Source organism: Megalops cyprinoides, chromosome 3 (assembly GCF_013368585.1).
Source record: "Megalops cyprinoides isolate fMegCyp1 chromosome 3, fMegCyp1.pri, whole genome shotgun sequence".
NCBI classification, from domain to species: Eukaryota; Metazoa; Chordata; class Actinopteri; order Elopiformes; family Megalopidae; genus Megalops; species Megalops cyprinoides.
Genome location: NC_050585.1, coordinates 1,355,490 through 1,371,346, shown reverse-complemented (window position 1 = coordinate 1,371,346; position 15,857 = coordinate 1,355,490). Strand labels below are relative to the sequence as shown.

Below are 15,857 nucleotides of genomic sequence, written 5' to 3'. Positions count from 1 at the left end.
TATCACATTTCGGTGTGAAATCACATTTTAATGCACTTTGAGTTGTAATTGTTCCACTCTTCCTGTGATCTCTGGAGATTTGAAAATGAATGTGACATTTTAATAGTAAAAGAAATAATGTTAGCTTCTTTATAACAGAGCTTCATTCTCAGAGGCATCATTAATGGATAAACCTTAATGGTATACCTGTATTGCCTTATGTAGATTCATGTTAATCACATGTTTATTGTTTAATGTCATTACATTATTTTTTGTCTGATCAAAAATATATGATCTGTACAGTATTGCCAGATTTCCTCATTCTTGGGGATCTCAAGAACATACCCTCTGCTAATGATAAGTCTCTCTTATAAAGTGGCACCATCACTTCCCAGATGGGGTTGCCATTGTACTTGAGCAAAGCCTTTCACCTGAAGTGCTTTAGTAAGTATCCAGCTGCATAAGCTGATACATGACCCTGAAAAAGGGTATCTGGGCAAAACAAAGAAATAATGTGATGCTAAAGTGTTCTCTCGGTCTTCTCTCTTCCTCTCCTCTTAGGCGTAACCTGACCAAGCTGTCGCTGATATTCAGCCACATGCTGGCTGAGCTTAAAGCCATCTTCCCCAATGGCCTGTTTCAGGGTGACAACTTCAGGATCACCAAGGCTGATGCTGCTGAGTTCTGGAGGAGGTCCTTCACAGACAAGTGAGTTTCTCACCAAACCAGGGAACCAGCTGTCCTTAGCCATGCTTTATACCAGCAACACTGTTAAGCCTGGGTCAACAATGATGCCTCTTATAGTATGAGCACCTGACTAGTATAGGGATGAGGGATATTCACATGTAGTATTTTAGTTCCCCTTTTCAACTCCAGCACTAGAAACAAAGCTGATTCACCTTGCCCAACACAATCTTCCATTGTATTACTCTCAGTCAGACATGTGACATTTGAGATTGTACGGAAGTAGCACGAGAAAGGTGCCTGTTTTGTACAAGGATGATTGACCTCCATATTAAAAGATGGATTTATCCCCTCTGCACAAACACTACCTCTGCATATCAGGAATATTTTTTTATTTGATGGATGTCACATGGACTGAGGCATTATGATATTTGGCCTGCATTTGAAGTGTCAAGCTGTCGATTAAGAACTATGAAACCAACTGTCAACTGTAATCAATTCTGGGCTTAGGTTTTCAATGTAGTCTTTACACGGTTTTCTGTAAGCAAGGGAATGGAAGGAAATTAGAGTATTGAAGATGTGATCACTTCCTGAGTTCACGATGTGCTACACCCTCTCCTATTACATCAGGTCTTTTATTCCACAGCTGACTGATGGTCCTCCTGGTATTTATTTGTGCAGGACAATTGTGCCATGGAAAATGTTCCGCCAGGCCCTGCATGAATTCCACCCAATCAGCTCCGGCTTAGAGGCCATGGCCCTCAAGTCCACCATTGACTTGACCTGCAATGACTACATCTCTGTATTCGAATTTGACATCTTCACCAGGCTCTTCCAGGTACAGATAAAAGCCCCTGCTACATTCCTTGACCCTTGACCTCCAACCCCAGCACCTTTACTATTTCATTGCCTGTCCCCCCTCCCATACAGAAATTATTATACATGTTATAATATAAAATCCAAAGTACTACAAATATGTTTGACATTTGTAAAAATATACCACATGTCAGCTCAGTGGTTACGGCTCTCACATTGAGTGCAAACTGAGCTCAACAACCAAGGTTCAAACCCAGGCTGATAATGACCGGGAGCCCACATCAGCAGAACAAATTGGTTTTGATCCACCAGGGATAGTGGTGGGCAGGTTGACCAGGGTCCCCTCAGCCCGTCACTTTTTGTCGACCTGTAATTTGCCAAATGCCTATGAGTTGCTTGGGTGTCAGTGGAGTAGCTCCTGTCCTCCAGTCAGCACCGACTCCACTGTAGTATGGTGTGTTACTTGTGTGAAAAATAGCTGTTGGCTGTGTGCAAGTATATTAGAAGATTGCACACATTTTGCCTCAGGGTTTATGTGCAAGAACAGAGGTTGTCATAGTGATTCCAAAAATAATAAGGTTGCATGAAAAGGGGAAAAGCTTACACCACAGATCCATGTATTAGGAAATCAGTCATCAGATATTGCTACTTTATATTCAGACATTTACAGACACTAATTTACAACATATTGTGATATTACATATGTGTGTGATGTAATCTGTACATTGAATTAAATTAAAATTAAATTCAACACATTTTCAAACATACTATAAATTCTATTTATATAAATATATATGGGTTTGTGTGTGTGTGTGTGTGTGTTTATAACAGACTGTATTGTACTTTGTTTTCTTCATATAGTCTGTATGCTTTGGAATTCATATTACCTGTATGACTTTCTCATGAGGAAAAAATGCTCTGTCACTCGTGTGTTTGGGATTCGCTGAGAGGTGTGAAAGGTCAGCCTGTGGTTTGTGTTTTATTTCTCTGAGGAGGAAGTGGGGTTCTTCCTGCTTTGCTCACGCACAGTTTTTGTTCTGCTTTTGTGCCGTCTCTCCTGGAAGAGAAGGGGTGTGTTCACAGTGCTAGGGAGAGAAAAGCCGCACTGTAGAGCTTGCTGTCTGCACACTGTCTCACGCTTCACAGTGCATCACAGTGAATGCCATGCAGTTGAGAGAGGGCTCTGCTCACTGCTGAGAAGAGGAAGTGCGTGCAAGCTTCTGTTGCAGCGTTTAAAGTGAGCATGTGCACATCCTCTGGTTACTCGGTCGGTTAACTGATGTTCTTTTTTTGGCTGATTTGTAAACGTGATGACAGCAGTTCAAGAGTAAGCTGATTAAAGAGAGGTGCATGGTCAGTGAGTTTTTGCTGAAGCATTTGAAGTTTAAATTCCATCTTTGGCTATTCACAGAAGAATTCATTTGTAGTCCGCTGTGGCATTAACATTTGTATATCTGACTGGAATCAGTTAAATCAGTTAAAAGTTTTTTGGAAAGGGGCAAAGAGCATTTCAGAATGAACCCTGGAGTTCAATCTGACCTCACAAGCACAAATCCAGTCACAGGCCCTTACAAGGTGTATATGTTAGGCTGTTTATTTTGTCATATGTGGAAAACTTTCTCAAACGGCATTTTACAATATCATCAGTCCCATTGACTGATATGAGATAATTGTGAACTTGTGTAATGTAAGTGACACCAAATGTAATGGGAGCTTTATTATCACTCTTGTAAACAGCTTATTTATTTTTACAGTAAGCTAATGGCTTATCTTGGATCGATTAAAAATATAGAAAATGTTAGAATGTTAAAATAACTCTAAATCCATTTTCATTAGACAGTAAAATCGCATGGTCTAACAGTGCAACATGCATCTGTTACACAGGGTTCTGCTTGAGTTGAAGGTAGCATTCATTTTCATGTTGCTAGTGAGACTTTGTCTAATTTAGCTGGGTAGTTTTCTCAATGTTTAGTGACGTATTAAATACTATATGGCTGAAGGATCCAAGTGGCCAAAGTTAGTTATTCCTCACGCAGAGTCCTATGGCCTGAGACACATAGAGTTACTGTATGTCGGTTCCAGGTTCCCCTCATTGCTGCCTCTCATTAGTACCCTCTACTGATCAGTGAGGGTAGTTGCAAAGTTGGAGATGCTGTTGGAGAGGCAAGTGCAGTATACAGCTGGCAACTCCAAATAAGGGTGAGGAGGAAAGCATAAAGAAAAAAATCATAAGTTACCTATTCAATGAATGTGACCTTGTTAATGCGTTCGTTCTGTTTTGTTGAAATAAAATGGTGAAACATTTCAGATGTTTCATGGTGTTATCTGGCACTCTCGCGAGCTTGGCAAAAGACACTGATGTTTACCTTAAAATGGGGTCAGTGGTACACACTATTTCTATCTCTAGCGGGTCCTGAGGTAGCTGCATGCTGAACTAGTGAAAAAGGCCAGCTGTCTCTGTGTGTACAGCCTGGAGTGCTGTCACTGGCTGCTGAAGCATTGCATCACTGTGGATAAACGGACCATGCACTGTCACTCACCTTAGAGGGGAGACGGTTTCCATGGTGACAGCCTCCAGAGGCAGGCCTGTGTCCTGATGGTACCTCAGTACCTCAGATTCTCTTAGGACAGACCTGTGCAGCTCGTACATTGCAGGAAGCACTGCTTCTCAGTGGGGAATTGAAGTATGGAGTATGAAATGTGATTTTTTTCTGGAAAATATAGCAAACAATATATATTTTAAAATGAATCCCTTGGAAGATGTTTAGTTGGATGTGCTGTACTGAGCAGGGCCCTTATCAGGCTAATGCAGTGTGTCCCTGTGACCCTTAGTGGTCAGTAGTGGAGAGCAATAGCTTTGGATGTGAAGTCTCTGTCTCTTTTGCAGCCATGGTCATCTCTGCTGCGCAACTGGAACAGCCTGGCAGTCACACACCCTGGGTACATGGCCTTCCTCACCTACGATGAGGTGAAGGCCCGTCTGCACAAATTCATCCACAAGCCGGGCAGGTGGGAAGTGGTCCAGCACAGTGTGTGTGTGTGTGTGTGTGTGTGTGTGTGTGTGTCTCTCACTCTCTCTCTCTCTGCCTCTCATTCTCTTTCTCTCTCATTCTGTCTCACTCCCTCTCTCTCTGTTTCTCAGTTCAATTCATTTCAAACCGCTTTATTGACATGACAAGTTCTTGTATTACCAAGGCATGTACAAAACCAAAAAAAACAAGTTCACCAAAAGAACAAAAGGTAGAGTAACATACCATGAACACAGTAACATGAATGTATATGTGCATGAATGTGTATGGGGCATTGTGCATGTGTGTGTTTGTGTGTGTATGAGACATCTTGTGCATATGTCAGTATACTGTCACTTTTTTTCCCCTCTTTCTCTCGTTCTCTCTCTCTCTCTTACACACGCACACACACTGCCTTATACACGTGCAGACTGCTGGCTACTCACGCACAGTGTCTTTTTTTTTTTATCACACACCTACGCGCACACGCTCACACACACACACACACACACACACACACACACACACACACACACACACACACACACACACATATTTGCATCTGCACGATGTTTGTGTGAGCGTTTCGGAGGACCCTAAGTGTACCGCATTCTCTTCTGCAGCTACATCTTCAGGCTGAGCTGCACGCGATTGGGCCAGTGGGCCATTGGCTATGTGACTGCTGATGGGAACATCCTGCAGACCATCCCCCACAACAAGCCTCTCTTCCAGGCACTCATTGACGGCTTCCGGGAGGGATTGTGAGTTTTACCCTCCACAAGCTCTGACGCCCACCTAGAGCCCAACCCCACTCCATACTCCCCACATGACCTTAGTCTACAGCACCCCCGTTATAGCTAGAGATAGAGACCGAACCTTTAAATAGAGGTGCTGCTGGCTTATATAGCATCATTTTTTCATTGGTAATGCCAGTTAGGTGACTGCAGTGTTTGTCAGACCGCAGAATGTGTCCATTTGTTGGGAGACACAGACAAGCCACAAATAGTCACCCTGGATAAGAGTGTCCTTAGCAAATTAATGCTACTACCAGCTGTTGTTCTGCCAAACTGTAGAGGAATGATTTTTGCCCTGGAAGGAGCTCTGTTCTGTTTTGATTATTTTAAATGTTTATTGTTTGATTATGAGAGCTGAATTAAGTGGTTCAGGCACATAATATGATATGTGTAATTTGACAGAAGGTATTATATTTACTCAGTTAGAGACTGATTGTAATGGCCCTATGCAAAAAAATGCAGAGGTTGAATGTATGCAAATGTTCGGTGGTCTTGTGGGGTGGAGACCAACCTTAGTGGCTGTCCAGATTTAAATGGAATTCTTTATTTCCAATAAAAACTCCTTTGCTTCTGAAGTAGCTTTATATAGCTGTTCCCTGTGTATATATACATTATGGCATTTAGGATATCATACAATAGTCTTTTTTTTTTTTTAGTTTTTTTTAGTTTTAGTTTTTATTGGTGCTCTTTTAATGGAACTTTGGGGCAGTCTATCGACTGTACTGTTTGGTGGATTGCTTAGCAACTACTCTTCCTTTCTCTTGCTCCTCCTCTCTGCAGTTACCTGTTCCCAGACGGTCGTACCCAGAACCCGGACCTTACAGGGCTGTGTGAGCCCTCCCCACAGGATCATATCAAGGTCACGCAGGTGAGGTCATACAAGCACACTGCAGCACTCAGAAGGTCAACATCAAACAAGATCATCAAAGCACACACAATCACTATAGCATGCAAGCATTTGCTGCTGATCACATGATCACTGGTTATCAGAGAGATATCTGCAGATCACAGAAGGTCCTGGAAGACTGCGTAAGATCACTCCACACAGGATCACTGTGGATCAAGTTTCTCAGGTCTCTGCTCTCCTCATCCATCTGCCTCTCCCTCTCCACAGGAGCAGTATGAGCTGTACTGTGAGATGGGCTCCACCTTCCAACTGTGTAAGATTTGCGCCGAGAATGACAAGGACGTGAAGATCGAGCCATGCGGCCACCTCATGTGCACCTCCTGCCTCACTGCTTGGCAGGTGAGACAGTGACCCCTTCCCTCTCCTTCCTCCCAGCGCCGCGTTGGTTAGCCTGCCTTAGCGTCCAGCTCACCTCCTCTCTCCCTCTCCTTCCTCCCAGCGCCGCGTTGGTTAGCCTGCCTTAGCGTCCAAGCTCATCTCCTCTCTCTCTCCCTCCTCCCAGCGCCGCGTTGGTTAGCCTGCCTTAGCGTCCAGCTCACCTCCTCTTTCCCTCTCTCTCCTCCCAGCGCCGCGTTGGTTAGCCTGCCTTAGCGTCCAGCTCACCTCCTCTCTCTCTCCCTCCTCCCAGCGCCGCGTTGGTTAGCCTGCCTTAGCGTCCAGCTCACCTCCTCTCTCCCTCTCCTTCCTCCCAGCACCGTGTTGGTTAGCCTGCCTTAGCGTCCAGCTCACCTCCTCTCCCTCTCCTTCCTCCCAGCGCCGCGTTGGTTAGCCTGCCTTAGCGTCCAGCTCACCTCCTCTCTCCCTCTCCTTCCTCCCAGCGCCGTGTTGGTTAGCCTGCCTTAGCGTCCAGCTCTCCTCCTCTCCCTCTCCTTCCTCCCAGCGCCGCGTTGGTTAGCCTGCCTTAGCGTCCAGCTCACCTCCTCTCTCTCTCCCTCCTCCCAGCGCCACGTTGGTTAGCCTGCCTTAGCGTCCAAGCTCATCTCCTCTCTCTCTCCCTCCTCCCAGCGCCGCGTTGGTTAGCCTGCCTTAGCGTCCAGCTCACGTCTTCTTTCTCTCTCTCTCCTCCCAGCGCCGCGTTGGTTAGCCTGCCTTAGCGTCCAGCTCACCTCTTCTTTCCCTCTCTCTCCTCCCAGCGCCGCGTTGGTTAGCCTGCCTTAGCGTCCAGCTCACCTCCTCTCTCGCTTCTCCCTCAGGAATCCGAGGGTCAGGGCTGCCCATTCTGTCGCTGTGAGATCAAGGGGACAGAGCCCATCGTTGTGGACCCCTTCAATCCAAAAGACACCAGTGGTGGGGGCTCATCCGGGGGTGGCCCGGGGTCGTATGGATCAGAGGGCACCCCGTCACCTAGCTACGATGACGACGACGATGACCGCCTGGAGGACCCCCACCTGATGATGAGCAAGCTGGCTAGTGCTAAGGTGAGGGCCACTTCCCCAACACCCGCCACACGGACTCACCCAAAAAATCACCCTTAGAGCTCCTCTTCTTCACTTAAACTGCTGGTCCTGAAGAATCAGTCTGATTCATCTTTTGCTTTCAAGGCCCATGTTGCTTGTGTGGAAGGCATTTTGAAGTCCGCGACCTGCTCAGGGCTCCAGCTGCAATGCCACAGCTTTTCATCTGCCTTTTATCTGTGGCTTTCTCTGCACAGAGCCCTGCTCTCAGGGGATAACTTCATAAATAATCCGGTTGATCACTTTGTCATTCTCAGAGAAAGACATCACCCTACTTTTCTCAGTTGTTTAAGATGAAAAATATTTCTTAAAGAGTTTCAGACTTACTAGGGTAAAGTTGGCTAACATAGCTGTTGTGTTGCAGATAGAGCGGCCTCCATCACCCATGTCCACCGCACCCCAGGCCTCCCTACCCCCTGTTCCCCCCCGCTTGGACTTGTTGCAGCAGAGACCCCCAAACCCCCCAGGAGCCTCCAGCCCAGGGGGCACATCTAAGGCAAGCTCTGTCTGACATCTGTAGAGAGTCCAGTACATTCATCTGTTCATGATGGACATGGTAGAGTGGCTTGAACTGGAATGATCCAATACACAGAGATCACAAAGCCATCTTCCCAGGCACATCCTATTCTTCCATCAGAATCCTGATATTGTGTGAAAGAGATCATGATAACATGACTGTATGTTAGCGTGTGTGTGTGTGTGTGTGTCCATGTATATCTGTGCGTCAACATTTCCTTTGCATTAAACACAGGCCTCTTCGCACCACAAAGACAAGCCACTGCCCCTCCCCCCTGGGTTGCGGGACCTGCCGCCTCCTCCCCCTCCTGACCGGCCCAGCCCAGCGGGCTCAGAGACCCGGCCACCGAGACGACCTCTCCCCAGCACCCCAGGCGAGCCGCCCCGGGACAAACTGCCCCCTGCTCCCCCTAACCGCAGCCAGGCAGACTGGAGTTCCCGGCCCGTGCCGAAGGCCCCGGCGGCAGACGCGCGTGGCTCCCGCGAGCTGTCCAACCGCCACTCCCTCCCTCTGGCCCTGCCCTCTCCACTGGAGGGGAGGACAGACGCCGTCAGGCCCAACAGCTGCCATACTCTGGATCATCAGCTGGTGAGAATGCGCTCATGGCACAGTCTAGCTCAACCGGCCACAGCCTGATAAAGCCAGCCAGGTTAACAGAGAGCCAAAGGATCATTAGCAGAGTTAAATGGTAGTAATCTATCTCATGTATTCTGGAATCCATGTTTACCCCTACTGAGGGATATTGTTTCCACTGAGGAGTAGTAAAGGGAATTGAAACCCATACCCTGCGCGGCACCATAATTTATGTGAAGTGTCTGATTGCTGTATGCTGGCTTTTTCTGCTTCCCCAGAGCTTTGGAGGCACTTCCTTGGGAAGCCAAGAGTTTGACAGCCCCAAGGTAAAGCCCTCGGCCTCGGCCAATGCCATCTACGCCCTGGCTTCCAGGTACAGTCCGTGTGATCCACTGTGCATGTTATGGTGTTACTTTGTCCTGTATATTTTTAAATACATGTTTGTGGCTGTCATTGTGCTTAAGGCTCTTTAATGTGTGTGTGTGTGTGTGTGTGTGTGTGTGTGTGTGTGTTTGTTTGTGTGTGTGCGCGTACTCATTAAGCTGGTCACACTGCACCATCCTCTGCTCTCGCCCAGGAGTGTGTGTGTGTGTGTGTGTGTGTGTGTGTGTACGCGCGCATGCTTTTCATGCATTTTTGCAACAGTGTGTGTTTGTGTTGGGAGGGGTAGTTATGAGTGGGTGTTTTTTGCTTGTCACTTTTGGTGACCCTCACCTCTGCGTTTGCAGACCTGTCCCGGGTCCGATGCAGCCAACAGGGGAGGAGGCTCTGGAGAGTGATGAGGAGTACATGAGCCCCTCCTCTCGCCCTGTCCACCTCCCCCTGGGGGCCAGCATGCGGGATGTGCCCCCCAGACCCCCCCAGCCCAGTGCTCTCAGCTCACGGTGAGAGCCCCTCCCCACTTCCCAGCATCCTCTACTCTGTCTGCCCCTAGCTGCTTGCCTGTGTGATTTCTGTAACAATCTGAAAGAGTGACTCTGCAAATTGAGACCCCTCAGATTTTTGTGGGTCATCAAAGGTTTGACAGTCTGACTGACACCTCTCTCTCTCTCTCTCTCTCTCTCTCTTTCTCTCTCAGAGTCATTCTGAGTGATATGGACACTGAAGGACCACAGATGTATGAGGCCATGTACAACATCCAAGCCCAGGCCCTCACAGTTGTATCCCCCCAAGCCAGAGACTCAGGTGCTGAGATGCTCCCCATCCGCCTCTTTGGTATCAAAGTGGGACTGTTCACGCTACCAAGCACATACAGTGTGCACAGCCAGAAAGGTGTTTTATGTATTAGCGGAGCAGCTGTCACCTACAGCCGGGTTAAAGGTTATTCCACAGAGCTGCTTCGGGGTTGAGGACTTGCACAGAGCTGAGATGAACTGTGTGTGATTTGTGTGTGTGTAGGTAAAGTGTGCTTGTGTATCTTGTGTGCGTGTGTGTGTGCGCGCGTGTGTGTATGTGCATGTGTGCGCGTGTGATTGAGCCCCTGTCTGTTCTGTTCCCTCTGCACAGATTACTCTGATCTCCCTCCTGGGGCCAGCACCAATGGGCCGCGGGAACCGACCAGCGAGGATGAGGATGATGACAATGGCTACGATTTTCCCAAACCGCCACTGCCCATCACCCCAGCTCGGCGCACCTTATCCGACATCAGTGGAGCCTCCGCCACCTTCAACCGTCTCTCCATTGATAATGATTTCAGTGCAGGAGCCTGTATGTACCCCTCTTCTCTCATCACTAATTACTAGGAGTGTCCTTGACTAAGAATTTACATAGTCGAATCTGATTGGTCAAGTCTTGCCTATCGTCGACTGATCGTCGAATAATGTTTTTTTTTTTTTTTTGCTCATTGATCCATATTCTTATTTGTGACATTGGCTTCCATTTTTTCCACACCAAACAAAAGAGCTGAAACACCAAATTAAACAGTTTGCCTTCTTGACTTGGCATAAGAATTTATTTTATAATAGGACATGTTCCATCCTTTTTCTCACTCATTATTTGAAAAGTCTGCATTATGGTGACCTTTTAGCGATAATAAATATGCCCATTTAGAATATGGAAGGGCCATAGCTTACAGTAAAAAGAAACCAGAGTAGGTAGGTACAAAACTTTTTTTTTCGCACACAGAAACAACTTGATAATGAAACGACCAAAACTGAAACGAGGCCACTGTCATGTGTCGGCATATCAAACATCAAACAAAGTGGCATATAAAAAATGACCATAACAAAATATAGGTCTAAATAACAAACAGGCTAACACATGCCTTGGATTTTTATCTTTTTAAGTTAAGGTGAATCCCTAGACGCTATAAATTAAAGGCAACATGGAATAAACATTATCCGTTAAACGATTCCTTTAACATTAACATAAAATGAACATTTTAAGTGCAGAACAACGTCGGCGCAAAGTAGAATAATATGTGCAACAACATTTCGGATTAAATAGAATGGGATAAACCTAATACATAACAAATAAATAACTTCAGAGAGACCTAATGGCCTCTTAGCACTGCAGATTGGCTAAATAATTTGTCAGCAAATCAAATTAAATCGGCTAAAATCACCTGTGTTTTGATTATTTTCAAATTGTGTTCGAGCATGCCGTAAAGTGCAGAGCAACACCCAGGCAAAAAAACAAGCAAAAATACAGAATTAAATTAGAATAGAATATGCCTGCCTAAATAAATCAAAAATAAATACAATAACAAAATAAGTCAGAATCAAGTAGGTCATCAGAAGGTGCATAACAAATACTTTTTACACTGCAAAGACCAGGCTCTAAGCACTGCAGCGGGTAGCCTATCCAACTTTAGGCTAAACAAGTTCACAATGTCCAAAAATCAAATTAGAACCGGCTAAAAGGTTTTGAAATCTCTTTAACCTACCTGATCAAACAAAAAATCGCAAGTCTTTCACTGTGGCTGTGGCCGTTTGATTCTTTTCAAACTGTGCGTGAGGAAAACCAACTTCATGTTGCCCAGAAGTGCGCAATAAAACCTGACTTGGAGAATATCCTCTCTGATGGTGTGGAGGTGGATGGGATGCTGTGGATTTACTTGTTCAAAATGCTCCCGCTATATATCATAGCCTATTTTGATATATATAATTTATTGGGAGAAAGCAAGCAATTCTGTGTAAAATCAGACATTCAGCACCCCCATATAGCCGGAATGGAATGATCCTTGTTTCATAACCGCATTTTGCAATGTTTCGACTGTGAGATTGGTAGTCAAATCAGGCCCCTTAGATCGAATCGTCGAATAGTTGACTATTCGGGGTCACCCCTACTAATTACCCTGTGCCACAGCCTTGGCTAAACACTTCAAACAACTGATTGTACGTCTTATTTTTTATACATTCTCTCCAGTCTCTTTTGTGCAACAATCACTTTATTTTCCATTTTTCTGTGTTTTCAAGATGTCCCATTGGCACTTTGAGAGATACCATTAGAGCAAATGTGGAAATCCCTGTATTTCATTGTCTACAGAGGCACACTTGCAGTCCTTTGAGGAGGTGTTTATCTCTCTCTGTGTTTCGTCTTTTCTACACTTTTCTCCAAACAGACTTTTCAGAGTCGGGCCAAGCTCCTGAGCGGCCCCCAAAGCCCCTGCCTCGGCGAATCAACTCCGACCGCCGGCCAAGCCCCGTGCCTCCTGGGGCCGGGGCTGAAGGAGGAGGGGGCCCCCAGATCAGCGGCGAGATCGAGCACCTGATGAGCCAGGGCTACTCGTACCAGGACATCCAGAAGGCGCTGATGATCGCACAGAACAACGTGGAGATGGCCAAGAACATCCTGCGCGAATTCGTCTCCATTCCCTCCGCGGCGCACATCCTCACATAGCCACCCTCACAGCCCTGCCAGGCCAGCTCTCAACACCCTTTTGGCTTTTGTGAGGGCTCGCTCCTTCATCCCCTGTCCCCCTCTCCTGCATTAGCTTGTAAGACTGCTTATCGCTGCCATCTTGCTTATAACCAGCAGAGCCTTTTATTATCCACACAGATTAAACATAAAGGCTTCTTCAGGGAGTGTCCTCATGACATCACATGCCCACTTACACACATACACACACCCCGGATGGGATTAGTACTCAGTTCTAATTGGCTGAAGTCCTTGCTTTATCATAATTGAAGGTATATGTATATGTGGATATGCATATGAATATGAAGTGTCCATATGATATATTGTAGTGATTCACAGGAGCTGTTTGTGGGTTGATATGAGAAGGTCCTGTGACTCCTCTCTATGGGTGTAAGTCTGTTGGACAGTTGTGGACAGGAAGGGGTGAAGGGTCAGTGACTGTGGGGATCTGTGAAGTATGGTATCTGCCCTCCTCCTCCCACAGGCTCAGACAGGCAGTCTCAGTACAGACTCTGGATTTCAGAGCTAAACTCCAGAGTCTGTGTTGGGTAAAACTAAATCCTCATGGCCCAAATCTTGCTTTTGTTTGTGTTTCTTCTGCCGCTGATTTTAGGGGGTTGTTTTCTGCAGTGTTACATCATGCAAGAGCTTTGAGTGAGGCTGCCGCTGGCTTTACAGGAGGCCGTCTAATTGTGTGTTCACACTGGTGCCATTGGTTTTTCATCACCCCCTTATCTGTAACTATGGCTGCGGGAATGACCTGAAAACTACGTCTTGTCCATGATTGGATCGTAAGAACTATTCAGAACTGTAGGCGGTAACAGTGTTGTCATTATTCTCTTAAGTGGGAGGGGTTCGGAATAATACAAAATAACAGCCAATAAGAGTCTGCGGTTTCAAGTAGAGTGCAAGTGAAACCCCTCACTTTCCTAATCGGGAGGTGGGACCCTCCCCTCTCTGTCTCAGTCATTCCCAGGTCTGCTCCACCGGGGACCAGGGGTGGGAGGAGGATAGCCAGAGCTGGCTCATGGAGAGGAGGGTGTGGCTAACTTCCCATGATTCTATGATTCGCCCCTTGACTTACCATTTTGTTGTAATGAATGTGTACTTAAAAATGCCCCAAAAGTACAGCTGGAGAGAAAATTGAATGGCAAGTATAAAATAGTTACTATATTAACAGCAGTCTATTTATAATACCATTGTCCAGCCATAACTAGGGTCTGACAACAGTGCAGCTGTGTGAGTGGTTCTGGATGCAATTGTTCAGCAGTGTGTAAATTGTCATTGAACTCTTTTATAATGTTTTATTATTGCTATTATATTAATAAATCAGAAGTGCTTTACTGCTGCTACTATGGTTAGTGCTAAACAATTAAGCCTTAAATGTACATTGTATAGTGTGTGGTTTAACCCTTGTTTTTTTAAAGTGACAGTATCTTTTTCATTTTTGAAATTTGCATAGCATACTTGAAAATGTGTTGAGTGTTTGAATCTGTGTGTTCCATACCTGAGCATGTTTTCTACCTGTGCATTTATGCGTATGAGGTAAGTGCTGTTGTGTGAAAGGTTAAGATATGTAATGATGACAACCACAAAAAAACGTGTCTGGAATCAATGATGAAATTCAGACACGCATTGCAGAAATTTGGGAAAAGGCAAAGCAAGAATTGGCACTACCTCATAAATCGCTTGACTTGTTTTGCTGCCGAACTTTGTGAAGGGAGCACAAGCACTGATGTGACTTTCAGTCAGGTTTCCCTTTATCTTTCATTGCAACCTTGAAGTACCTTGTTTTTGTTTTTTGGTTCAGTTTTTTTCCCTTCATTATATATTTATTTGAAAGTGGTGTGTGACCATTCTGAGACTGGTCAGTGAAATCATCTGCCTGAAATCTGATTCAAGTAGTTACAGATGGTCTTTGCTTAAAGACTTACAGGCTCTGTTTTGAAAGGGTATGAGGTCAAATTGAAGTGTCCTTTGACAGTAGCACAATATTCCTAAATACCAGTGATAAACCATTGTACTCCTATGAAAATATATAATATGTCAACTTATGGTAAACATGTATATTTTTAAATGTCATTTGTGGGATGTTTCCTAAAATAAGTTTCAAATAAGTAATATGCTCTTCATTTTTTTAAATTATTTGTAGTTATTCCTCTATTTTTTTCCGTATAGGTGGTTCTGTCACAGTCAGCTTGTATTGTTAAGTGGAAATCGGCAGTAATTGTGCTAGACTCCAATTGTAATTCATTCACCTGTTGTAGAATAGCCTGGTTTTCATATTTGAATGGAATACACTTAAATTTAGTTGCACAAGGGTAGTGATAATACTGGTTACCAGGAACATAATTATAGTTCAGGTTTGTTGAGACATACCTACTTTATTGTAGGGTATAAAATATTTAATAATTATAGTACTACTGCCTTTTGTCTGTTTACTTTTTCCTCACAACCCCCTGAATTTTAAAGCAATTTTCCTCAGGAAAATTTTGGTCTATAAATATCAGTGTAAGTGGGCAAGCCAGTCTGTGCTTTTCAGGTTCCTTGATATTTGAATTATCCACAGTTTTGCCATATATCCCGTCTCTTGCCTGAAGAGAATTTGAAAACTTTAACTACACAGTGTGACTTAAGGTGTGGTCTCAGAGGTGAACAGATTGTCATGCTGTTAATACTTGTAAATACATCAGTTACATTGCATATGCATGCATGTATATTAATTTGCATTTTTTGCAGTGTATCAAAATGTGCAAAGATACTGTCACTTTAAAACCAAATGGGTATACTTGCTGATATGTGAAATAATATGTAGAAATTATTTCATTTTTGCTTTTCCTGTATGTTTCTTTTTCAATATTTGTTTTCAAAGTTTTTGTTTACTTATCTAAATAATACTGTGAGAAGTGCCATAATCCATAATTTGTTTGCAAGTATTAAAGTAAGTCCCTCCTGAAATGGCATTTTGAATATGACAATGCTTTTGACCCTGAAAGTCAGTGATACCTTTAATTCAAATGTTGTAACCATACATATGTTATGTTTGCTTGTTTAGGCTCTGCACTGCAAGTGCCTTAGAGAGCTGGTTTCTGCTGACCCTCGGGAGCTGTATGAATGGTGTCCTAATGTAGCACAGCACAGAGCTTTGCATTCCAGCTGCAGTGCTGCTCTCACAACAAAACACATACATGAGTGAGCCTGTTCACCAGTTTTATGCCATAGCTCGCTAGCTACTGGCATATAGTCCAGATGGCATTAATACTTCAT

The 15,857-nt window shown here is 44.8% G+C and overlaps 1 protein-coding gene across 2 annotated transcripts in view; it reads left to right on the top strand.

Annotated features, from left to right (window-relative positions):
• Window positions 1-13,882, top strand: part of LOC118775343 (E3 ubiquitin-protein ligase CBL-like) — a 45,565-nt gene extending 31,683 nt beyond the window's left edge. For both annotated transcript variants that reach the window (XM_036525221.1, XM_036525222.1), the window contains 14 exons: window positions 541-687; window positions 1,345-1,501; window positions 4,367-4,488; window positions 5,111-5,248; window positions 6,062-6,149; window positions 6,396-6,527; window positions 7,382-7,606; window positions 8,007-8,138; window positions 8,394-8,747; window positions 9,011-9,105; window positions 9,461-9,616; window positions 9,811-9,917; window positions 10,239-10,439; window positions 12,295-13,882. In XM_036525221.1, coding sequence (XP_036381114.1) covers window positions 541-687; window positions 1,345-1,501; window positions 4,367-4,488; window positions 5,111-5,248; window positions 6,062-6,149; window positions 6,396-6,527; window positions 7,382-7,606; window positions 8,007-8,138; window positions 8,394-8,747; window positions 9,011-9,105; window positions 9,461-9,616; window positions 9,811-9,917; window positions 10,239-10,439; window positions 12,295-12,572 — 2,332 coding nt within the window. In that variant the 3' untranslated portion in view covers window positions 12,573-13,882. The remainder of the gene's footprint in view (window positions 1-540; window positions 688-1,344; window positions 1,502-4,366; window positions 4,489-5,110; window positions 5,249-6,061; window positions 6,150-6,395; window positions 6,528-7,381; window positions 7,607-8,006; window positions 8,139-8,393; window positions 8,748-9,010; window positions 9,106-9,460; window positions 9,617-9,810; window positions 9,918-10,238; window positions 10,440-12,294) is intronic.
• Window positions 13,883-15,857: the final 1,975 nt, after the last annotated feature.